This window comes from Mus musculus, chromosome 14 (genome assembly GCF_000001635.26).
Source record: "Mus musculus strain C57BL/6J chromosome 14, GRCm38.p6 C57BL/6J".
NCBI lineage: Eukaryota > Metazoa > Chordata > Mammalia > Rodentia > Muridae > Mus > Mus musculus.
The window spans coordinates 121,627,673-121,652,086 of record NC_000080.6 but is presented as its reverse complement, the minus strand read 5'-3'; the positions used below and the strand labels follow the sequence as shown (position 1 = coordinate 121,652,086).

Sequence of the window (24,414 nt, the reverse complement as noted above, 5' to 3'; positions counted from 1 at the left end):
CCTTGGTCCCACCCTAGCTTCTGACTGATGGAGTGTGGCTGACATCAGTTCTAGTGTGAGGGGGGAGCTGAGGGTAGCGGATTTTAGCTGTACAAGGTCTTGGACCACTACTCTCCATGCTGGGCATGGCCATCGGTGTCACTCCAAAGTCCCCAGCTGTTTGGAATGCTCTTTCAGACCTGAGAACCACTGCATTCGGGTTCCTTTGCTTGTATTACACGGGAAAGTATCAACTACATACAACTCAGTTGATCTCTTTTGCCATTTAGATGACGAGCAGAGCAAACTGGAAGGTTCTGGTTCCGGTTTGGACAGCTACCTGCCTGAACTTGCCAAGGTGAGGCTATCCTCACACACCACCCTCCTGTGAGGGCTGGGTGCCTCTCATTCCGTGGCTCTCCTGTATGGCGGCACTGTTGCTATGATTGCCACTGTCTGCTTTCTGGGGTGAATGTGAGAGGGTGGGAATTATTTTACACGAGTGACAGACACTTCAGTCTGTTCTCCAGAAAATACCCTACAAAGTGTGTTGCTATTTTTTAAATGCTGCCATTGTACTTCTGTCTTCCTAAGTATTCTTTCTGTTCAGGCTTCTTTTACTTAAAATTATGTTCACTGGTGCCTTAGTTAATGCTACTGTAGCTGTGAAAAACACCATAACCAAAAGCAACTTGGAGAGGAAAGGGTGACCCGAGAGCTTACAACTCTCAGGCCATACCCCATCTCTGAGGGAAGAAATCAGGGCAGAAACTCGGAGCAGCAAACTGGAGTCAGGATCTGAAGCAGAGGCCATGGAGTAACGCTGCTGGCCGGTTTTCTTTTCCATGGCTTGCTCAGATCGGCTTTATTATAGGACCAGGACCAGCAGCCCAGGATGGCTCTGTCCATAGTGAGCTGGACCCTCCCTCATCAATCATCAGTTAAGAAAATGAACCACGGGCTAGCCCACAGGCCAGCCTGGCTAGGGCATCTTCTCAGATGACCTAACTCAGGTCAAGCTGACATAAATGAGCCAGTGCACTTGGGTGCTCTTTATCTACTCGATAGCCACAGTTCCCAAGAGGGTGATTGTGGTAATCTTGTCACTGCAACTAAAGAGGAGCTGCTGGTTTATGAAGCGTGTGGCCGGATCACCTGGATCAGCAGGAGAACAACCGCAAAGCTGGGCTCCTCCCTTCGTGCATTTTGTAACTTTGAGAAACCCCAGAGTCACTGAAAAGCACAAGGAAAAACAAAACAGCCATGTTGTGTTGCCTCTCTCCCAGAGCCAGTGCTGCCCCTGCCACTACCTCGTCAGCCTCAGTGGCAGGCGCATCCTTCAGACACTGCCTTTGCTCCCATTCTCCTTCGAGCCGCAGCCCCAGCCGCAGCCACAAACTGTGATGCCTTTACCTCCATTGTGTTCCGTGTTTTTACAAGTATTTCACCACGAGGACGCAGGGTGTTGATCCTGGATGTTTGAAAGTTGCTTTTCTGTTTACTTTGCTCTGATGTTCAGTACTATCTCATTTAGCCTTGTTTCGGGTACAGATCTGGTCAGTCATTTTTATTGTACTGTAGAAACATTTTAGCTCTTAGGCTATTTCCATTTTTTCTTACTTCGAACAATGTTACAATGAGTATCCTTGGCCCGATCTCCTGTGTGTGCATGTGCACACGGGTGTGTGTGTGTGCGTGCGTGTGTGTGTGTGCATGCATGTGTCTGTGTGTGTGTGCATGATTCTTTTAAATGAGTGACGCCTTTGTCTTCACTATCCCTCATTCTTTTTGTGTCCTTACCTTTCTGTTTTATTTTTAATAATAAAGTAAAATGGTGACTGTACACACCCACACGTTAAGCACTGTAATAGAATCATGCTGTGTCAATATAGGATTGCAACTAGACTAGCATTCAGCATTGACCTTTCTCAGTATAAATTTTCCTGGCTGGAACTGTGGGTATTGTTTTTCCTCAGGACTTAGCTGTTTCCACAGAATCTTTTTAGCACCTGCCTATTAAAGCTAACTTTAGAGCCCTCATTGTAACCTATGCCTAGCCTGGAGGAGTTTTGGGTTCTGGCTTCTATGTTTATTTTCTTGCTTTTTCTCCCGTGTGTGTGTGTGTGTGTGTGTGTGCGCGCGCGCGCGTGTTTCAGTCTCTGTGTCTCTGTATGCCTGTGTTGTATGTCTGTGCATGTGTCTGTTTCTGTGTGTTTGTATGTGGTGTGTATCTCTATATGTGTCTGTGTGTGTGTCTGCCTGTGTGTGTATGTGTATTTCTGTGTGCCTGTGTATATATCTGCATGCCTGTTTCTGTGTGTGTGCATATGTCTGTGTGTCTGTGTATGTGTGTGTCTGTCTCTGTGTGTTTGTGTGTTGAGTCTGTGTATTATGTCTGTGTGTGTGTCTGTATGTGTGTGTCTGTCTGTATGTGTGTCTGTGTGTGTGTCTGAAACCCAGGGCCTTGGATATGGTAGACCAATACTCTATCACTGAGTTGCACCCCTCACCCCATCATGTTAGGAAGTCTAGGCCTCGTTTGACACCCATATATGCATGTATCTTTATTTCTGGATGCTCAGAGGACCCCATAGCAACGGGTTAGAACTGCTTGACTCTTAGTTTATTGAAGCAGCACACTGACGCAACCTAGAAACCAGAAAAGAACTTTCTGGCAACTCAGTGAATAGCATGGTCACCTAAGAAACAGCTCAGGTTCTTTGAGTCCCACATTGGTTATTTAACACCTGCATTTTCAGGCCAGGTCTGGCGGCACACCACTGGGGAGGCAAAGTAGGAGGAATGCAAGTTCAGGGTCAGCCTGGCTCATAGCAAAACTCTGTCTTGGCCAAAGCAAAGCCAACAAAGAAATCCAATTTTTTTCCCCTATGAAGATGCATAAGAATTTTAGCTTTGTCTTCTGGTACCTGGCAGAAAACAAAGGCGAAAAAGGGGACAGTGTGTTGTCCTTCCCCCAGGTGTTCCCGTGAGGATCACTGGACCTGTGGATCTGTCAGTCCCTGTGCCTTCAGAATGCTGGCCTTCTCACAGTTGTGTTGTGAGGGGCCAGGCTCTACCTGGTGGCTGCCGGCCTATGCCTGGTCCCTTTGTGGTCAGCCCAGCTGTTTATCGCCTCCTGTTACAGTGCTGGGGTTGTGGCTCATTTGTTGAGGGAGCACGGGAACTGGCTAGCGAATGGACATCCTGTTTTCAGGAGGAATGAGTCCCGTGTTACAGAGTCAGATGGAGTGTGTGTGGAAAGGGGGAGGAGGGGAGTGTTCTCTGGGTAAAGAGGTCGGGGAAGCGTTTGATGGGAGGCCCAGGCAGTGTGAAGACTCTACAGTCTTCAGGGAGGATGCCTGGAACAATGGGGCCAGGCAAAGGTAGCTGGGGGTAACTTAATGGCCGAGTCCTCTCTGGACAGCTTGTCATTGCCTAACTCATCCTGTTCCTCTGGCTTTTGTTTTCTCCACTGAGACCCACACTTGGACAAACAGGAAATGTCTGACGGGAAGTTGTTTCAGTGCAAAATAACTGATGTTTCATTCTGGAATATTATGGACTAGCCTCATGATGTGAGTGAAGCCAACTTGGATTTTCAGGGTTGTTGGTGTGTTCTTGGGGCCTTTGCTTATTCCTGGAGAAAAGGCGCATCTTTACTGTTTCCATACCAGGGACAGACTGTATTTACCCTAAAAGTTCATCTTTTCCTCCTATTGTCTAGCAGGGAAGCAAACAGTTTTTACTGTAAATATAACAAAACACAGAGCATCAGTCTATAATTGTAAGAATTTATATTTAAAAGGCGTCTGTGAACCAGTGAGTTGGTTTCTTCTAGAACTCGGGGAGCTCCTCCCTCTGATTGCCTTCATGTTAGATGAGGCCGGAGGGTGTGCGTTGCCTTCTTGTGTAGAGGAAATGTGAAGAAAACCTCAGCTCTCTTCCTTCATTTTCTTCTGGGGATAGCGGGGCAAACAGTAGCTCACAACTTGTCATCTTGTATTCTGAAAGAGAGGCATCTCACGTGACTCCAAAAGCTTCCATTCAGTTTCTTATCATTTTATCTCGAAGTCAAAGAACTTTTCTTTACAGGTAAGCCTTTCATAGTTGAATACAGGACAGAGAAAGTGGTGTCTGCAACTTTATAGTCTCTTTGAGGCTGGATAAGGGCTGGGGACCATGCTCAACAGGACTTGTGGGAACCCGTGTGGTTTCCTGGACACATTTTAGTTTAATAAGAGTTTTAAAGCCAAGTTTGTAACAAACACTTCCTTCCCTAAGTCTCAAACCAGAAACGATGCCATTATTACACCAAGGGATTGACTGCAGTTTGGCAGTCATTGCGTTGATAAGCCTTCTAATTCTAGAAAGTTCTAGCCTGGCTTTGTGTCTTGAGGTGAAACGTAAGTCCTTTTGAGTTAAATCTCATATATGCAGTAAATATGTGTTATGGTAGCCTTTTAATTTAAGAAGTAAATAATTGGGGGATGGGAGGGGTCGGGTGGGGGTGAGGGATGGCTCAGCGGTTAAGAGCACTGACTGCTCTTCCAGAGATCCTGAGTTCAATTCCCAGCAACCACATGGTGACTCACAACCCTCTTTAATGGGATTGATGCTCTCTCCTGTGTGTCTGAAGACAGCTACAGTGTTCTCATATAAATAAAATAAATTTTTTTAAAAGTAAATAATCTGGGGGCTGGAGAGATGGCTCTGTTGTTAAAAGCACCAGCTGCTCTTCTGGGGGGGGGGCGCTTAGATTCCTAGCACGTGCATGGCAGCTCATAACCATCCAAGTTTCCAGTCCTAGGGGTGTCTATGGGTACATGGTTCAAAGGCATGCATACAGGCAAACCACCCATATACATAACAGTCTTTTAAAGAATTACACATTTTGGCCTCAGGGGATTTTGCTAACTGTTTTATTTCATTTTGTCTAAATGACTCAACACAGTATTTTTCCTGTAATACAGTACAGGAAAAATTATTTCAAATTATTATTTGAAATAAGTAAAATTGCCCATAGATTTTTTTCACTTTAAATCATTTCTTCGGCTCACAGAAAACTAGAGATACATCACTGTCTCTTCTGGAAACATGAGAATGTCGGTGACTGGGCTTAAGGTTTACTGTGTGGGTTAGGAGGTATTTTTGTTTGTTTGTTTTGGTATGGCTCTTTGGGCTGAGTCCTTCTCTTTGCCGAGTGTGCAAGTGACAGCTTCTAGGGAAAGTCGCTCTGCTCCTGTCCATTTCCCCCCGCACATTTCTCTCTCTACTGAACCTAAAATAGAAAGCAGGCCACGGCCAGGATGCAGCCACGGCCGTCTGAGGAAGCTCCTACAGCCCTCTGGACTGGCCGACCACAGTCTATTTTCAGAGCAGGACTGAATCCCGCCACCCTGAAATGCGCTCAATTGCATAGTCTTGGGATAATTTTTTTTAACAGCTGTATTTTTGTGGGCACCTTGGCTGTGAAAGTGCATATTATAAGTATCTTTACCAAACATTGATTAAGATTTTACTTTTATGCTTCCTGTCAGTAAAACTGCCCGTGTTGGGTAAAGAAGTCAATCTTTTATCTTCATGATTGTCCTCCTCTTCCTGAGAACTCCAGTGGTAACCTGCTGTGATTCCTCTCCTGCCACACTGGGCACCGAGAGAATGTGTATGTGCACGCGCAAGACAGCTAGCTGCTTCCTACGTGTGCTCGTGATTTCCCAGTTACTTTGATAGTTTCTCTACCATTAAAACGTATCTCATGGGTGTCTCTGTGTCAGCAGAGGGGACAGTCTCTTTGAAGATGGACCACACACAAGTCAAGGTTGTTCGTTGGTGGATAGTGTATGCATTATTCAGCCATGTACTTTTAGGAATATTTAGGTGATACTGGGTTTTCAGCCTCTGTAAATTGTACAGTAAGCATTAGGAAGTGTCACCTGTGAACTCGTCTTCAGGAGGACCGTCCCAAACTGGGATTCTAGGCCAAAGAGTATTGTGTTTTTGATGTTTTAGATACTGCTAGGTTTTGGACTTAAAGAATATAGCAGTTTATATTCCTGTTTCTCTGCCTTATTTCCAAAGTTTTATTTAAAGACTATTTTAGTCTACAACATCTGTCTTCTGCCAATCACTGATTTTTTTTGTTGTTGTTGTTATTTGTTTGTTTGCTTTGGTTTTTGGTTTTGTGATTTTATGTGTTTATTTGCTCTTTGGGTTTCTGCTTTATGTTTAACTTATGCACTCATATTTTCTTTTTATTTTTTATTGTAGTCTTCATTTTATTAAATATATTTTCCCTTTTTGTCTTGTGGAATAGTTAAAGATCTGGGCTTTTAAACAAGATGGCACACGTTAAAATATGAGATTCTATTTGATGTTGAAACTGGAAGAATCACTTAGGGCCCTGCCTTAGCACCTTGTCTTTGATGAGCAGGGATAACAAAAGTACAAGCCTTTGAAGGCTGGGTAATTTCTCAGTTATTATCTTGTGGTACTGGGGATTAAAGTAGAGGAGGCATCCGTCATGGTGGATATGTGCTGTTACTACAGCCTCAGATTATGAAAGCTTAAATGGGCATCAAGGAGAATATCTAGCAATAGATACCGGCTGTTGCCAACTAAAATCAGCTTTTGTAGTCATTAGTATTCCAAGTATTTATTATTTCCTGCATGAAGCCTCGCCCGCCCTGAGCCATGTTCTTGTTTCCTAGATCCTGTCTTACTAATATCCTTCAGCTACCATGTATTGTGTTTTCCTTTGGTTTGATGAGTGATTCTGGGCCTTGGGAGGGACAAGAGGAACTTTAAGAATCTGGTCTTGCTTTTTGTCTAGCTCATGGCCCAGCAGCTGTGTGAGGTAGATCATGGCTTTTGCTCCTCAGAATCTGTCTTCTTTTCCTAACAGGACATATTCCCTGGGTAACAGTGCCCATGTTTGGAAGCTTTGTGTCTAATTTGGCTACAAATATACTTTTCTTTTTAATGTATACATCTTATTCACTCTCCAGTTCTGAAGACCTCAGAGTAGTTTTGCTGTCTCTGCTAGTTTCTCCTGGCACAGTCAATTTAGATAGCAAGCAGCTTCCAGGAAGACACCAGCCATTGTGTCCAGCATTGAAGGTCCCAGATCACAGTCTTTGCCTTTGAGAAGAACTCAATCCAGGATTAGCATACAGTACTGCTTGTCACTTCCAGTCACCATGGCTCTAGAGAATCTCCTCACAGTTGACAGCATGCTCTTTGGGGTCACTTAAGTAAATTCCACTTACATGTGGTCTAGGTTTTTTGTGTGTTTAAAAAAAAGGGGGATAGAGATGTAGTGAGATGAAGCGCTCTCATACTCTGTATAGAGAGAGCTTGCCTCTATCACAGGGACATATTCTACATGGGAAGCAGGAACAGGAGATGTAGAGCCCCCCTGACCTCCAAGAGGTCACTCAAAAATGCTACCACAATAAAAGTTGCTGTGGCTACAGCCTGGGGCATCATCTTGTACATTCTTTTCCCTCAGAAACTAGAAGACCAGAGAGGGAGGCCAGTTGGCTCAGAGAGCTCATTATGAATGTCATTTCATTTGCAAATAGGTTAAATATAGTCATGGGAGTTTTGAGTCACAGCCAAGGACCCATTATAACAACTTAGTGACTGAAAAATTGGTAAGATTCTTAATTTCTCATCAGCTTCAACTAGAGACACAATAATAGACGTCACTCAGCCATCAACAGAGAAGATACTGTGGCTGTCACAGTCCCATTGTCTAGGGTAGGGAAGTGACGTCTGTCTGTGGGGAAAGTATCAGATGATGAGAGCACATTATAGTCCATAGTATCTGTGAAAACGAATGGTACACTACAGGCAAGATCAGTAAGGAGGTTAAAGGTGCTTGAGTCTTGTGAATCTAGAAGCCTCTTTCACACACACCCTCCAAGTTCTGTGTCTCCATTGCCGATATGCCACTGTACGTTTGTGTCCATCTGTGGCTTCTCCTCTGCCTGCCATCTCACCTCCACTCTCCCTGAGAAATCATATCAAGTCTTCTATCCTCGTCTGCACGGTGGGTGATGTCCTCCAAACCTGGAACTCAGTCCATGGCCATTTACTGAGAGATTCCAGTTGGAAACCTCACAGACACAGCCATACGCAAAGTCTCCTGGGATATCAGTGCCAGCAGTGTCTCTCCTACAGCATTTCAGCCCAAGCTACCTATGCCACCATGGTTGGCGTGCCGCTGCCTCCCAGAGACCAGGCGGTGTTGTCTCATAGGCCACATTTGTAGATGAATCTGTATCATACTTTCCCACTATTGTGAAGAGATACCACAATCAAGACAAATTATATAAGAAAGTTTGTTTGGGGCTTGCTTACAGCTTCAGAGGGTCAGAATCCATGACTGTGTGGTTGGGAACATGGCAGCAAGTAGGCAGGCCTGGTGCAGAAGCAATAGCTGAGAACTCACATCTCATTATACACGCTCAAGGCAGAGAGGGAGAAAGCTAGCTTGGATTAGTGTGGGCTTTCCAAATTTCAAATCCCACCCCAAGCGCTGCAGCTCCTTCAACAATAATTCCCAGCAGGGCAGTAGTGGCCTTTCATCCCAGCACTTGGGAGGCAGAGGCAGGCAGATTTCTGAGTTTGAGGACAGCCAGGGCTACACAAAGAAACCTTGTCTCAAAAAACAGAAAACAAAAAAATAAAAACCAACCAAACAACAAAAAAAAAACAAAAACAGTATTTCCCTTCCTGGTTCCACCAACTCTGGGTGAAGCATTCAAAGATATGAACCTCATGGCGGGTGGGGGTGGGGAGCAGGCATTCTCATTCAAACTGCCACAGGCAGCTTTCAGATACCTCAATACCTCTGGGAGGTGGAGAACAAAGGATTTTGTTAGCTAGAACCTTTTTTATTTTGTCCGCAGAGCACCAGAGAAGCAGAGATCAAATTGAAAAGCGAGAGCAGAGTGAAGCTTTTTTACTTGGACCCAGATACCCAGGTAAGAGCTAATTCAATATTTAAAATGTAAAGGTCATGAATGTTTGATATTCAGTACTGTTGAGTATTGAGAGCAGTGTTTAGCCAGCTTCCGGAAAGGCACCAGCCTGGATCTTGAGGTTCACAGTGACCGTCCGTATAAGCTACCCCTGAAAATAACCATTAGAGCATGGCCCACATCATTGCAGACACCCAGAGGCAGTAACACTTCTCAGCTAGCTTCAGTTCCTGACAGAAGCCTGGGAGTGTGTGTAACCCACACCTGTGTCCAAACACGGTGTGACAAAGATCTTCAGGGCCCAGGGCGGCGAATGCCACAGAGGTGCCAAGAAGGGACAAGGATCTGGTATACTTCATCCTAAATGCTGTCCACCCCCACCCCCACCCCCATTTGGGTACTTTAATAGAACAGCCTCTCCCACTTAGCTTTAATAATAAACATTTTCTAGGTTTCTTCACTGACTTCCTGTTTGTACACCGTTTACTGTGGTAGCATGCCTATAGCACAAACCTTACAATTTTAGCCATTTGAAAAATAGAATTCAAATTAAAAACAAACCAACTCGGTGGTATTAAATAAGTTCTCTGCAACTGTTGCACCATCTGTTTCCAGAAGAATTGAATGTTTTCATCTTTCCAAACTGAAACTCTTTTCAATAGCAGTCCCCATGTCTGCCCTCCCTGAGCTCCAGTCATCTCTGTTCACCTTTTATCTTTATGAATTAACGATTTTAGCAAGCTCATCAATGTGGAATCCTGCAGAACCTGTCTTTTGTGTCTTCTTCTACCTAACATGTTTCCAAGGAGCATCCCTGATTTGTTCATCAATTGATTGTTACTGTGTGTTAGGCAGCGCATGAGCTATGAAACCTCAGCTACACATGGAGGTCAGAGGGCAACTTCAGGAGTTGCTTCTCTCCTTCCACACTCTGGTCCTCAGGCTTGTATGGCATGCAGTCTACCCAATCCAAAACTTCCTTTTATTTTTAAGACCACATCTCACTATGTATCTCTGGCTGGCCTCAAACTCACTCTGTAAGCCAGGCTAATCTCAAACTCACAGAGAGCTGCCTGCTTCTGCCTCTCTAGTTCTGGGTTTACAAGTATGTGTCACCAGGCCCAGCCCTGAATTTCCTTTTTATTACTGAGTATGCATGCCTGTATGTACACACACATGTGTGTTTGTACATATATAATGCAACGTATGTGTCCTTACACAAAGTGTGTTTAGGTTGTTTATAACATTAATACCTGCATAATTATCCACCAAGCAGGTATATTCTCACATATGTGACTGTCCAAGCTGGTATATCCTCATATATGTGATTGTCATGATTAATAGCAAGTGTCTATTAAATATGTCTACTAAATATAAAACAAAGTCGCAGCACTGTTGTGGATGTGTGTATACAGCTTTTCCAGGTTTTAGGAGCCTAGAGCATTCATGCTGGAATTTTTACTGGGAGTGCCACGTGTTTATATATCCACATTCTCTTTTTAAAGAAACTTGACTTCTCATCCGCTGAACCAGAAGTGAAGCCCTTTGAAGAAAAGTTTGGGAAAAGGATTCTCGTCAAGTGCAACGATTTGTCCTTTAACCTGCAGTGCTGTGTCGCAGAGAATGAGGAAGGACCCACGACAAATGTAACTTCCCTTTTCAAAAGTCAGGCTTTAAAAAAGAGTCAGCCTAAAGCATGCAGGGACCAGAGTCTCCTTCTGCCCCCAACACTGTGTCTTTAGAGAAGAGAATGTTAGAGGGGCAGTAAAGTCCAGATCAAATCTGTACCCTGGGCTGGGCGGGTCAGTCCCCTGGCTCACCTAAGGCATGCTGAAGAGAAAGGTGGAATCATTAGCTCCTCCATAGTACTGTATTCTTTCTCCTTCCCAGAATTCCCACCTCCTAGCACAGTCACGACATAAACTAATCATCCACGGGGTTCCGCTGGATATGCGTGCGCATATACAATACACAGAGGCATACACACATACACACACACACAGCACACACAGGTATGCACACACATACACATAGAGGCACACACACACACACACACACGGCGCACATACACAGGCATGCACACACACACATACATACACAGGTACACACAGAGTCACACACACATACACACAGAAGCACACACATATACATACACAAAGGCACACATAGCACACACACACACACACACACACACACACGCACGCACGCACGCACGCACGCACGCATGCATGCACAGAGGCACATTCTGGATTTCTTTCAGATGCTATCAGAATCTGAGTGCTTTTCCTGATACTCTGGCCTTCTCAAAAGCCCCCTCCCCATCACGTGGCTGCCTGTCCACCTCATAGGTGACCTCTTTGCTGGCTTAAAAAGCATGACTTTCTCCCCTCTGTTCTCCCCTGGGCAGCTGCTGACATCTACAGCTAAATTGCCAAGGGGCTTTTAAATTTAAATTCTAATAAAAATGTCCTCAAATTTCAAAATAATTTTTAAAGAATAAATGTTTCTTCTTTTAAATGTTGAAGAATTTCAGGTGTCACAGGTTTCTCCTTACATTACTGCCAGGGTGCACCAACCTTGCCCAGAGATGTGCAGGGCTTACACTGGGGTGTGTGTGTGGGGGGGGGGGAGGTAGGGGGTGTTGTAGCCAAAAATAAGATGGCAGATTTAAGACGTCCCAGGATATGGATTTCATCTTAGATGCTCCAAGGAGGTCAGCCATTTTATCTGCATGAGCATGCATTTGATAGCAAAGCTCATGAGCAGGGATGAAAGTTTTGTTTCTTAAAAATGCTTTATAGCCTCAGTCTGTGTGACAAGGGATAAAAGTTTTCACGTCTAGTCATTTCTCCAGGAGACAGTCACATACACAGCTCATCGCTCTCCTTACACAGCATCATCTGTCCAAACTGGCTTTATGATCATGCTGTTTTATTGATGTTTTTTTTTTTTTTTTCTCCCCAGGTCGAGCCTTTCTTTGTCACCCTGTCCCTGTTCGACATAAAATACAACCGAAAGATTTCTGCTGACTTCCACGTGGACCTGAACCACTTCTCAGTGCGGCAGATGCTGACCCCCACGTCCCCAGCTCTGATGAATGGTGGCCAGAGCCCACCTGCCTTCCAGGATGCCCTTCATACAGCCATGCAGTATCCGAAGCAGGTGGGGGCATTTGCACCACTCAGACTCCTCTTGTTACATGTTAAACACGCTCAGTGAGGCCTTGCCATGCACCGGTGGGCAGCTTTGGTCGGTAATTATCGGACAAGGTATATATATATATAATTATGGGGTGAAAGCAAACAGAGGGAGAAGGGGTCTGGCTGCCACTCATTTCCATAAGGCTTCTCCTGTTCACCTTTCCCACCAACCAGACTCTTTGAGCAGATATGGGCTGAGGAGCCCCTGAGCGGTTCTGCCTTGGTCTCCTCGCTGGTTGGACTGTCACACTATCCTCTGCTGCTTTGGTGGTGAGGGGACTTCTCCCATTCATCTGTGGATTCTCCTGACTGAAGAGAACCATTGTCTCCTTAGGGAATATTTTCAGTCACGTGTCCTCACCCAGACATATTTCTTGTGGCCAGAATTGAGAAGGTCCTCCAAGGAAGCATCACGCACTGTGCTGAACCGTATATGAGAAGCTCAGACTCTTCTAAGGTATGAGTGGCTTTCGCGTTTTGTGATTACTTAAAAGTAACAACGGAAGGAATGGCTTTTGTGCCAAATTACAAACCTGGGAGGTCAGAGGTAAACTGTACTTGATAGTTGGGTTGGGGAGATGGTTCTGCGTGCAAGTGTGAGAACTGGGGTTCTAATCCTCAGTACCCACATTTGTCCTGTCTCTAGTCCCAGAACTCATGAAACAGCGAACCCACAAGGTAAGCGGGCTTGCTGGGCTGGCGAGAATCAGCAGGCTCTAGGTTCAAGTGAGAGCTAGGTCTCAGTAAACAGTGTGGCAAGCCATCAGTGACAGTGCCACATTCCACCTCAGTCCTCCATAAACATGCACACACATGTACACAATCTCTACACACTCATGTAGATGTGCACACACATGTACACAGTCTTTACACACTCATGCAGATGTGCACACACATATACACAGTCTCTACACACTCATGAAGATGTGCACACACATGTACACAATCTCTACACACTCATGCAGATGTGCACACCTGTGTACACAGTCTTTACACACTCATGAAGATGTGCACACACATGTACACAATCTCTACACACTCATGAAGATGTGCACACACATGTACACAGTCTTTACACACTCATGCAGATGTGCACACATGTGTACACAATCTCTAAACACTCATGAAGATGTGCACACACATGTATGCAGTCTTTACACACTCATGCAGATGTGCACACACATGCACACAATCTTTATACATGTACAAACATGCACATATGTACACAATCTTTACACTTGTGCAGACATGCACACACACGTACACAATCTTTACTTACACATGCAGACATACATCAGGCATGATGCACACCACACATGAAAAAAATAAATATTAAAACATAGAGTACAGTTACACATATTTATTGATTGTCCTTTTGTTTTTTTTTTTTTGTTTTTTGTTTTTTGTTTTTTTGTTTTTTGAGACAGGGTTTCTCTGTGTAGCCCTGGCTGTCCTGGAACTCACTTTGTAGACCAGGCTGGCCTCGAACTCAGAAATCCACCTGCCTCTGCCTCCTGAGTGCTGGGATTAAAGGCGTGCACCACCACGCCCGGCTTTGATTGTCCATTTTGATTTTATGTCCCTGGTTTCTTTTTGTCCATGTAGAAAAGCCCAGGTGTAGGCACATGCCAAGTGTATATTCTGTCCCTTTGCTAAGTTCCAGCTCCTATGTGTCCAGTTCTTAATAACTGTTCTCTTAACCACGGAGCCATCTCTCCAGCCCTTAACGAAAGCCTTCTCACATGTAAATAAAACACATCATTTGCTATTCTGTTCTGACAAATTAGTATTTCAAAGGAATTATTGGCTTGATACTAAACTTTGTCTCGTTTAAAAACACATGTATTGAGGTCAACCATTGTTGATGTGCCCCTTGGCTTCTGGAGTCATATTGTAACCCACATTCTAGAATTACTAAGTATCAGAAGTTACTGAGTCTAGAAACTTAGAAAATAGAGACCTACACCTCTTTAGTTGTTTTCTTGCTGTCCCATGGCTGGTGTGGCAAAGGACAATTGACTGTGGCTTTCTCACAGCTGTTCCTTTGTGTTGGAACAAGCTGTTGAGTGCTGCCATCCATGCCAGTTTTAGCTTTTCAGAGGGTGTTGGTTTGGTTTGATATTAAGTGTTCATTTGAGAGAGGGCCTCTGTGCATGAAGAAGGACTGGTCAGCCAAACCAGTGTGAGTGGACATGCCAGACCTCAAGCAGAGGTTTACCAGGTTGGCTCAGAGATTTGAAAACTTCATTCCTACAGCTACCTGTGCATCCTAGGCACAGCCACCAGGATGTATAGAGTAGTTGTTAAAGAACACGTTCATGGATTAAGAAGGCCTGAGTGCCGAGGGCCAGCATTGCCAGGGTACTTATGATGCCTCTCACCTCTGTGGCCCCAGTGTCCCACATGTGAGTGAAATAACGTTGCCCAGCCTGTGTTCCTCACAGGGCCAAGGTAAGGATCACACAGGCACGAAGCAGGCGGTGCTGAGAACATCACACATCCCATGAAAATATTCCCGAGTCCAGCCCCCATCAAGTAAAAGCCCATTTACCAGGCATCTTCAAACACTCTTTCGGCTGATAGAAGTTAAGTAGAATATGTTTCCTGGAGAGGAGCCATCTTAGTATTTCAAGCCAAGTCTGGAAAAGATTGGCTAAGAAGTTCTTTTAAGCCTTTTATTTTGGTGAATCAACAGTGACCTCAGATAAGGCTGTGCTGGCAGAAGGCACTTCCAAGGTGCATATGCGTCCACGTTCCTTCTTCTGCCTGCACGTGTAGGAGCTAAAGTCCGGCAGCCCACGCTGGTGCATCACGGTGGGCCAACCTCTCCTTGGCCTGCTTCCCAGCATGACTCACTCCTCCACAGTGTCTCAGTAAATCAAGGCTCAAGGCTCACCCCATCTCACTCCCGGAGAGAAGTTGGGATAGATTGCCATGGTGATATTATCTTGTTCTGCCAATTAAAGCTTTGTCTTCCTTTTGTCCAAGCCATGCAGTATTCACCTGGAACATCACTTGGAACAGGTCTTCATTGTGCAGGGTGGGGGAGGGCTCCAGAGGAGACTCATGCACTGAGTTCCTGCTTCCACAAGTATTTTCTATCTGTGCCCTTGGTTGGCTCTCATTCTCCACAAAGGAAGATGTATATCTATTAAACCCTTGTGTGTGGCATGGATTTTACCCTGCTGTATACTTTCTCATGGCTGCTCCAATCTTTTTAGGGAATTTTTGTGATGCTTGAGATAAGATCCAGGCCCTTAGGTGTGCTAGGCCACCATTCCTTCCTTAGTGATTTGTTTGAGGCAAGATCTTACTATGCAGCTAAGACTGGCTTGAGATCCTCCTGCCTCTGTCTCCTAGTGCTTGGATTGTAGGTGTGCACTATGATGCATAAATAACAATCTTGAACATGTTTAATGTAAGCCCTTGGAAGGAAGCCTTGGGTCTTTGTTCATAGACCATGTACTCCCAGATCTCAGGGAGGGAGGGAGGGAGATAGACACACACACACACACACACACACACACACACACACACACACACACACACACACACATATACAAACACACACATACACACCACTAAAATGAAAGGGTGTACTAGACACTCTCCTGACACCTGTTTGAACCAGGATTGTTTTCTGGTTCGCCCTTGAAGACAGTGATGTCTTCCACAGCACGATTGTGAAAGAATCAGAGGTTTTTAGTGAGAACGGATTACACCGTAGAGACTTACTGATCTGCAGAGGCACAGAGCTGCTCTGATGGACCTTTGGATACGCGTCTCTATTGCCCTTGTCCTATGTCTTTTAGTGAGTGCTTCTCACACTTGATGGTATATGCAGACCACTGGAGGGCCTGCAGCATACAGATGTTGACCCAGAATAGTTAGGCTGTGCTCCAAGGCTATCTGACAGTGACCCTGAAGTGAGCCTAGAAGGAAACAAAGGCTCCCAGATGTAAGCAGTTTTTCAAAAGCTGGTTTGACTTTGATACACTCAGAATAAATGACTTTAGACTCCTTCCTACACACACAGCATTCTGGTCCCCACTTGACTATCACAGATCATGGGACATGGAAGCGTGAGGCAACTGATTGCTGATAGACCCGCACTTCATACATGTCACTGGCCAAAAGCCAATATGCTTAATGTTCTCTATCAACCAAGAACAAGTCAAAATTGATCATGAGGCAGTGGTAGTGTTTATGAAGGGAAAGTGCAACAATTGAAGGCTGGTGTCTGATTTAAGCCAGTACCTTATTATGCCTTCACAATGCATGTCTCCTGGGTTGTGATGTTTGCTAGGAGTTAGGAAAACTTAGTATGTTCATTAGTGTTTTCATTAAATTCATTAAACAGATATTTGGGCATGGATACCTCAGTGGCTTATAATTAGTCCTTAGTCAAAAAGAAATAAAGTCTGCCAGAGGAAGGATGCTGGCCAAAGAGTAGCCTGCATCTTGTTTGCAAAGACCAGTAGGGTATAGGAGCTTCTTGGAAGTAACACTCTGTAATCTTGAGAATCACTGCCAGGGACTGAATAAAGAAGTCTGCCCTGGGATTGAATTCAACCACATCAGTGCCGTAAGCAGGGCCTGGTGGTATGGTGAGGGCTCGTGGTGGTAGCCGCTCTGGCCTCAGTTCTCCTGTGGCTGAGCATTTCACGGCTGTATGTTGTTCCAGGTTGCCCAGAAGGTGCTGAAGAATGCCAAGCAGGCATGCCAAAGACTAGGACAGTACAGAATGCCATTCGCCTGGGCAGCAAGGTAAGGGAGAACGCCCTTTATAACTGGGATAGACTGATGGACAGCTAGACCAACAGACAAGTAGGCCTACCTATTGAGTTGATTATCCCGAGTCAGAGATTTAAATTGGTGAAATCAAAAGTAAATAATCACCCATTCTGAGCATGCACTTAGCAAAGGCCCATAGCCGAGAGGACTCCAGTAGGGCAGACAGGAGGTTTGTCCTGAGAGAGCCCAGGCCCTGGCCACGTGCCTGCAGCTCAGATGGTGCAGCTGGAGAGTCCTGGAGCGTCCTCTCTCTGTGTCCCTTCCTGTGTCCCATATGAATGTGTGTGCTGTTTCCTCAGTATGGGCTTTTGGCTGAAACTGTTTTCTGTGTAAATTGAGTTAGTTGTGGTCATCCTCATTAATACTTACCACATTGGCGGGATAATGAGATTTCTGTTGGCCACAGCCAGTGGAATCATAATTCGTCTGTGTGCAGAGACCAGAACTGTCCTTATTTTGGTCTTCGGAAACCCAGCTCTTGAAGTGTTGTTTCTCTGTTCCAGGACGTTGTTTAAAGACACCTCTGGAAACCTGGATAAAAACGCCAGATTTTCTGCCATCTACCGGCAAGACAGCAATAAGCTTTCAAATGATGACATGCTCAAGCTGCTCGCAGACTTCCGGAAGTGAGTTTGACGGTGCTGCTTGTTTGTCTACCTGAGGAGCTTTGTGGTGGGGAGGGAGAGATGGGGACAGCCATATAAATTATGTCACTCGGAGTTCACAGGGCAGAGGAGAAGTGCGTGTGGACAGAGGACAAGGGATGGATGGTTCTTCTTAACTTGAATTCTCACTGGATGTGCGTGGCATGGGTTGTGGGGTAGAGGGAAGCACAGGCAGGGCGGAGCCTACTTGAAGGACGCCTGTCAGATGGAAAGGTTGCTGCAAAGCTCCTACAGGAGGAAATCAGAAGCAGTGGGCTGCTTCAATTTGTCAGAGGTGCAGTCACTGGTCCATGGCTTCCTGATGGGTGTTAGAAAGAGGATGGCAGTCGCCAAAGATAAACAGTTGGCAGGTTTCTGACTTGCAAGATTGAGTGAAGGCTCCCCTGATACTTCTAAACCAATGTGGGGAAAATGATAATTTACATAATCCTTACTTTATGAAGTCCATCGGCTTCTGTAACTACAGCAACCCAGGTCAGTTAATAATACCAAGAAAGGTACTGCAAGCTAAAAGCTTAAAGGGCTGTCTTTATGACCACTTCTCCTCGTCTGCAGGAGACAATTCTTTCTGCCTCCCCCAGTTATTCTGGTTCCCTGAGCTTTCCTTGGCTTGTAGCAGATCACTCCAGGCTGCCTCTGTCTTCCCATGGCCATCTTCCTGTCTGTCCCTGTCTTAATCTTTCACAGGTGTCTCAGAGCAGCACACAAAGACATAAGCAGATACTCTCAACCTATCTCTACATACTGGCTTTCAGTTTTGTCTGGACAGGGAAGTGTGCCTTTCAAGGAATGTTCTTAAGTCCATTTACCATATCTTATACACACTTATGTTGTGATGGGTAACAAAGGAGAAATACTGAACATATATTACATGTCCAGAACTGGATTCCCTGCTGCTTAGGAGTTAGTTCACGGAAGCTCAGAGCATAGTGACATTGATGTGTAAGAATAATGTTTCTGTACATTGTATAAAGTTTACCCTTGTGTTACTCAGATGCTGATTTCTTTGCCCTCATATCTTGTTTCAATCCAGACACGACATTGTAATATTTATACAAATAATCTCCCTCTTTGTGTAAACAATTCTTACTCTGCCTTGTCAGTAAGTGTTGGTCACCCAACAACTGGGCAAACTAGAGACTAGGGCATGATGTCTGCCAACCAGAGGAAAGAGTGAGGGCGATTCAGACCAGCGAGGTTGGAACGTTTGGAGCCATGAAGAAGAGGTCCTGAGAGAGATTATGGAAACACACAAGACTAACATAGAAAGGAAAGATATATCATTTCACTGCTCAGCAATTGAGGTACAGCTTTAAATAAATCTTGGCTTCTCTGTGTAGTTAGTGTGGACCAGCATAAGGTAAAGAAATACAGCCGCCAGTTTAATTCACTGCTTACATTTATATTAAGAATAATTCATTTACAATGCCGGGCGTGGTGGTGCACACCTTTAATCCTAGCACTCGGGAGGCAGAGGCAGGCGAATTTCTGAGTTTAAGGCCAGCCTGGTCTACAAAGTGAGTTCCAGGACAGCCAGGGCTACACAGAGAAACCCTGTCTCAAAAAACAAAACAAAACAAAACAAAACAAAACAAAACAAAAAAACAAAAACAAAACAAACAAAGAATAATTCATTTACAGATGGAGCCCCATGTTGGGTGCCATTTTGTTGAAATTTGGCCTGATTCTTTCTCCCAGCCTCACGTTCCCAGAAATAAGAATCAGACTCAGAATATACTGACAAATACCTTGGCCATATAGCTAGGCTCTACTTCTGACTAGATCGTAACTAAAATATGCTGTTTTATTTTCTGCCACATGGCTGGTTACCTGTGTTCAGGTACCATGTGTCTGTCTCCTTATATCTTCCTAGGAAGAATTCCCATGCCTGGATCTATCCCAAAATCCCTTCTGTCTCCCAGATGTCCCACCTCTATTTCCTGTCTAAGCCATAGACCATTGGCGTTTTAAATTGACAGGTGATGCATCCATACAACACACAAGATAATCTCTCAGCATTGATGGTTTGTTCTCAATGGTCAATTAAGTATAGATATGCTGACCCCCACATTGTGAGAAGAAATGGAACACAATTATATCTCAAAGCACAGTTATTATCCTGGTTACAGAATGGTTGAACGACCACTGAATTTGTGTAGGCAAGCTTCAAACATCGTTTCTCAGAAGTCATTCCCACATATAGTTGGGGCAGGAAAAAAATGATATAGGCTAGAGAATTTTCCTGTGAAGATTGTTGAACTAAACTTGGATCATTTGAAATCTGCCTCTTAAGGAAATCTATATAAAGCGGTAACGATGCCATTCGTTCGTGGGTGGTGATACTAGGAGGAGGTGAAGCTCACTCCTCTTAGGTGCCTACATTTGAAAGTATTATTTGTAATACAGTTTCCGAGCCATTGAAGAAAATTGTACGGCCATAGCTTTAGCCTCACAGCTTTGGCTAGGGCTTGTTCCTTGTTGAATGGGATGTTGTAGTGTTAAGTTGTTCACATGAAGAGTCAGATGAAGGCCCTAGCACCTAGAGAATTTATATTTGCATAAAATTCACACGGCTGAGGATTGATTTCCCTGAAGAGGTTTTGTGGGGGTGTCACTGAGGAAGTGTACGGTGGCGAGGAGCGCGAGAGAGTTGCTGTCCCCATTGCTGGTCACTCGACACATCTCTCACAGTGGGCACAGAGGCATGGTGCAGGGTGAGACTGACTTTTCCTAAGTTCTCTTGGTCAGAATGTTTCCAACTGAAAGCCAAGGGTGTGGAGATAGTGCCTTCCTCACCGGTTTGCTCTGAGGAAGTCAGGGAGCTGATGTTGTACCCAAGTACAAACAGAAGGAAAGTAGAAATGAGAGTCCCCCTCATGATTGTGGGATACCCCACCCCAAGATGTATGTATTCCATCCACATCGTCTTTGATCCTAGTGGAGGAAGAACGTGGGGTTTTGAGTGATGATCTAATTCAGGTGATCAAGTTTTCTAAGACAGGCTGCTCACTGGGTAATAGTGCCAGAAAAGTCTTAAAAGCTGGAGGGTGGAACATTTCGAGATTGGGAATACAGCCAAATGTTGAATCTGCTGCCTCCTGTATATATATATATATATATATATATATATATATATATATATATATATATATATATATATATATAAATAATATGTTTCATGAAGAACTGTCTTCCTTAGTTTTACCTCATCCCAAGGGAAACACATAGGAATCAACTTAGATTATTCACCTGTCCTAATCTGGCACTTTGTGTGTGTGTGTGTGTGTGTGTGGTCTGCAGTACCCTAGCTGAGACTCCTATCCACACGGAAACACTGGGGGAGGGGCGTGTACCTCCTCACGTCCCTGTTTGAGTGTCATTTGTCGAAGCCAACTTCAACAAGTTACAAAGAAAGGATCAATCACTGTTTATCTTAAAAGTAGTCTTACGGAAAAAAAAATCTTAATCACAAATCTAAAGTTTTATATAAAAATCAGCCGTTTTTACTTTAAATCCTCAGGGTGCACATCTACTCATTAACATTCTTTTACTAAATTATATTAGGAAGCCTACAGCAAAAATGGATACAAGAAATTAATCATCTTATCACCAGCCCAGCCTTAGCAAGAGAGGCATGTCAGCTGGTACTAGCTGGGCTGCCACTGTTCTTGTTCCCTGACCTCAAAAAATCCCTGGCTCAATTTTCAAGTGTGTGCCTTTCCGAACTTTACATTGTTCTCCAGGATTTTCTACATTGCGACCACTAACAAAAACATCTGTACCTAATTTTACTAACAATTACATCTCCACAATCTTTTTAAGGGTGTTTGATAAACACAATGACCAAAAGCAACCCAGAGAGGGAAGGGTTTATTTGGCTTTCACTTCTGTGTCATAGTCCATTGAGGTAAACCAAGGCAAGAGCTGTGACACATGCCACAAATAAATTCTGCTTACTGACTCGATCCTCATGGCTCGGTCAGTTTGCTTTCTTATAGAACCCAAGACGTCCTCCTGCCCAGGGGTGGTACCATCCAGTGTGCTGGGTACTCTCATAGCAATCATGAATCAAGAAAACATCTCAGCCTTTCCCACAGGCCAACCTGATGGAGGCATGTTCCCAGTTCCCTCGTCCCGGATAACCCTAGCTTGTATCAAGTTGACAAAACTAACCAGCGTATCCCCTGAGCTTTGGTGTCCCTTGGTAATGCAGTGAAAGACATGACTAAGCAGGAGGCTTATAAAGAGCATGTACGAACATCCTGTTTCCCAGGAACAGCACATGTCATGCCATACACCTTGAGCACATCTTTTTTAAATTGGTTTGCTAGGCCGGTGCCGCAGAGGAGTGCAAAGCCCTGGCAGAGTGTGTTTGCCATGGTTACATGTGACAGACATCCCATGAATGAGTCAGGGGTGCCTGTGTATGAGTGGGCAGCTGTTCAACTGTTGGGGTAACTAGTCAGGGATAATGAATGAGCTAGTGTCCACGTGGAAATAGAGGACTTAAGAACCTGTTTTTGGCAGTATTGTATGAAATATAAGGTTATAATCAGTGACGGTTATGAACACATACTGTGTTGATTAAATGCCTCCGTGGCATGAAGCTCTTAGGCAGAACACAGACGTTTGATGTTAGAACTTGGATTCAGGAATATTTGGGCCAACTATAAATGGCTCAAACATAAAAAGATGAAATTTTATCAGGACAAAAATAAGTCCTGTTCTGAGGTCCCAAAGTATAAAATGAATATTATCTTCCCAAGGTTCTATGATGGATTCCCAGCACCTACATCAGGCAGGCTCACAACTACCTATAACTCCAGTTCCAGGGGATCAGATGCCTCCAGCCTCCCAGGGCACCTGCATTCACACGCACATACACTCTCCCCCTATACCCATATGCACATGACTAAAAATAAACCAATCGTTTTTTTCTTAAAGATTTATTTATTTATTTTATGTATATGAGTACACTGTAGCTGTCTTCAGACACATCAGAAGAGGGCATTGGATCCCATTACAGGTGGTTGTGAGCTACCATGTGCTTGCTGGGAATTGAACTCAGGACCTCTGGAAGAAAAGTCAGTGCTCTTAACCACTGAGCCATCGTAAAAAGAAAATAAGGTGTGGTAGCTGTGGGTGGTAGGATGAGGAACATTTCCTGGACCCTTGATGAGCAAACACTTGGGAGAGGGGACTTTTCCGTCTATGAGGAAGCGGGGTCTGTTGTCAGAAGGGCTGTGCTGGATTCTCTGACAACAGTGGCAGCGCTTACCAGGAACAATATATCATTATATCCTTTTCCTGGGAATGCCACTTGAGAATTTAGACTTCACAGTTAACCTTCCTCATAATGTTGATTTTTCTCTTTTGTTTGCAGACCTGAGAAGATGGCCAAACTCCCAGTGATTTTAGGCAATCTAGACATTACAATTGACAGTGTTTCCTGTGACTTCCCTAGTAAGTGTTCTGTCCTGTGTAATAAACAGCCTACATTTTTATTTAGTTGGATTTTCCTCTGATCTGTGTCATTCGGCATTTCTTTTCAGATTATCTAAATTCATCATACATTCCCATGAGGCAATTTGAAACCTGCAGTAAATCTCCAATCACTTTTGAAGTAGAGGAGTTTGTGCCCTGCATACCCAAGCACACCCAGCCTTATACAGTCTACAGCAATCACCTTTATGTTTACCCAAAATACTTGAAATATGACAGCCAGAAGTCGTTTGCCAAGGCAAGTGCACAGCTTAAAAGTCTCCTTTATGACTTAGCTCTTAGGCTCTTGTATAAATATTTGTGTGTGTGTGAGTGTGTGTGTGTGTATATGTGGTTATAGTTATTGGTCCCCCCCCCCCTTATATCTTTCTCTTACATACCTCTGCAGGCCAGAAACATTGCTATCTGCATTGAGTTCAAGGATTCTGATGAAGAAGACTCTCAACCCTTGAAGGTTTGTCTTTTAAATATATATAAATAATTGGCACATTTTAATTTTGATTAACACAACCCAAAACAATATGGTGCTATACTATATAACAACCTGTGCTAAATGTCATAGACTGTGTAGGTTAAGTTCGTGGTCCAAATTGACTGTATGTTTTCTTGCTGGTTTTGGAGATGGGATCTCTTCTGTGTGCATAGCTCAGTAAGTGTGTATTAAATGTCCACCATCATGAGACTTTGAGTAGGCACTCAGAGCCATGGTATAAGTAATTGAAAAGTCTCTCCTGCTAAGGAGAAGGATTGAGTATGTACCTTTTCAAGAGTTGCTCATTTCTTGAGAATATTCAAAAGCAAAGGACATTTGCACAGAAGGATCATATAAGCAAAGGTGTGGGTGGGCATGTGAAAAGAATCACAAGGTTTCAGAATGGGAAGAGGTGGGCCATTGACTGGGGAAGACCTCTGGTTCACTAGGGCCCCAGCGTGAAATGTCCTGCAGACCCAGGCTCTCTCAGGCAGATGCAGTCTGAGTAGTTAACTTTCTACTGAAGGAGGCACTTTCTGTAAAACACACGACCAATTTCCCCATCCACCGAAACCCAGTGTTGGCTTATGCTGTTTCTCCCGTTAGTGCATTTACGGCAGACCTGGTGGCCCGGTGTTCACGAGAAGTGCCCTTGCCGCGGTCCTACACCATCAGCAAAACCCAGAATTCTACGATGAGGTAACGATGTCTTCAAGGGATGACACAGTTTGACCAGTCTTAATAGAGGCTTGAAATTACTTGCCTGTCACAGCCAGTGCAAGAAAAACTACCTCACATGCTAAAGTCATAGCATTAGG

The 24,414-nt window shown here is 44.4% G+C and overlaps 1 protein-coding gene across 46 annotated transcripts in view; it reads left to right on the top strand.

Annotated features, from left to right (window-relative positions):
- Positions 1-24,414, top strand: part of Dock9 (dedicator of cytokinesis 9) — a 259,536-nt gene that overhangs the window by 145,814 nt on the left and 89,308 nt on the right. For all 46 annotated transcript variants that reach the window (XR_874271.3, XR_383125.4, XR_874272.3 and 43 more), the window contains exons 9-19: positions 270-337; positions 8,892-8,966; positions 10,469-10,609; positions 11,928-12,125; positions 12,498-12,620; positions 16,848-16,930; positions 17,461-17,583; positions 23,006-23,085; positions 23,175-23,362; positions 23,513-23,578; positions 24,203-24,295. Coding sequence is in view for 36 of the 46 variants with exons in the window: in NM_001347596.1 (NP_001334525.1) it covers positions 270-337; positions 8,892-8,966; positions 10,469-10,609; positions 11,928-12,125; positions 12,498-12,620; positions 16,848-16,930; positions 17,461-17,583; positions 23,006-23,085; positions 23,175-23,362; positions 23,513-23,578; positions 24,203-24,295 (1,238 nt within the window). In the remaining 10 variants the exon portion in view is untranslated. The remainder of the gene's footprint in view (positions 1-269; positions 338-8,891; positions 8,967-10,468; positions 10,610-11,927; positions 12,126-12,497; positions 12,621-16,847; positions 16,931-17,460; positions 17,584-23,005; positions 23,086-23,174; positions 23,363-23,512; positions 23,579-24,202; positions 24,296-24,414) is intronic.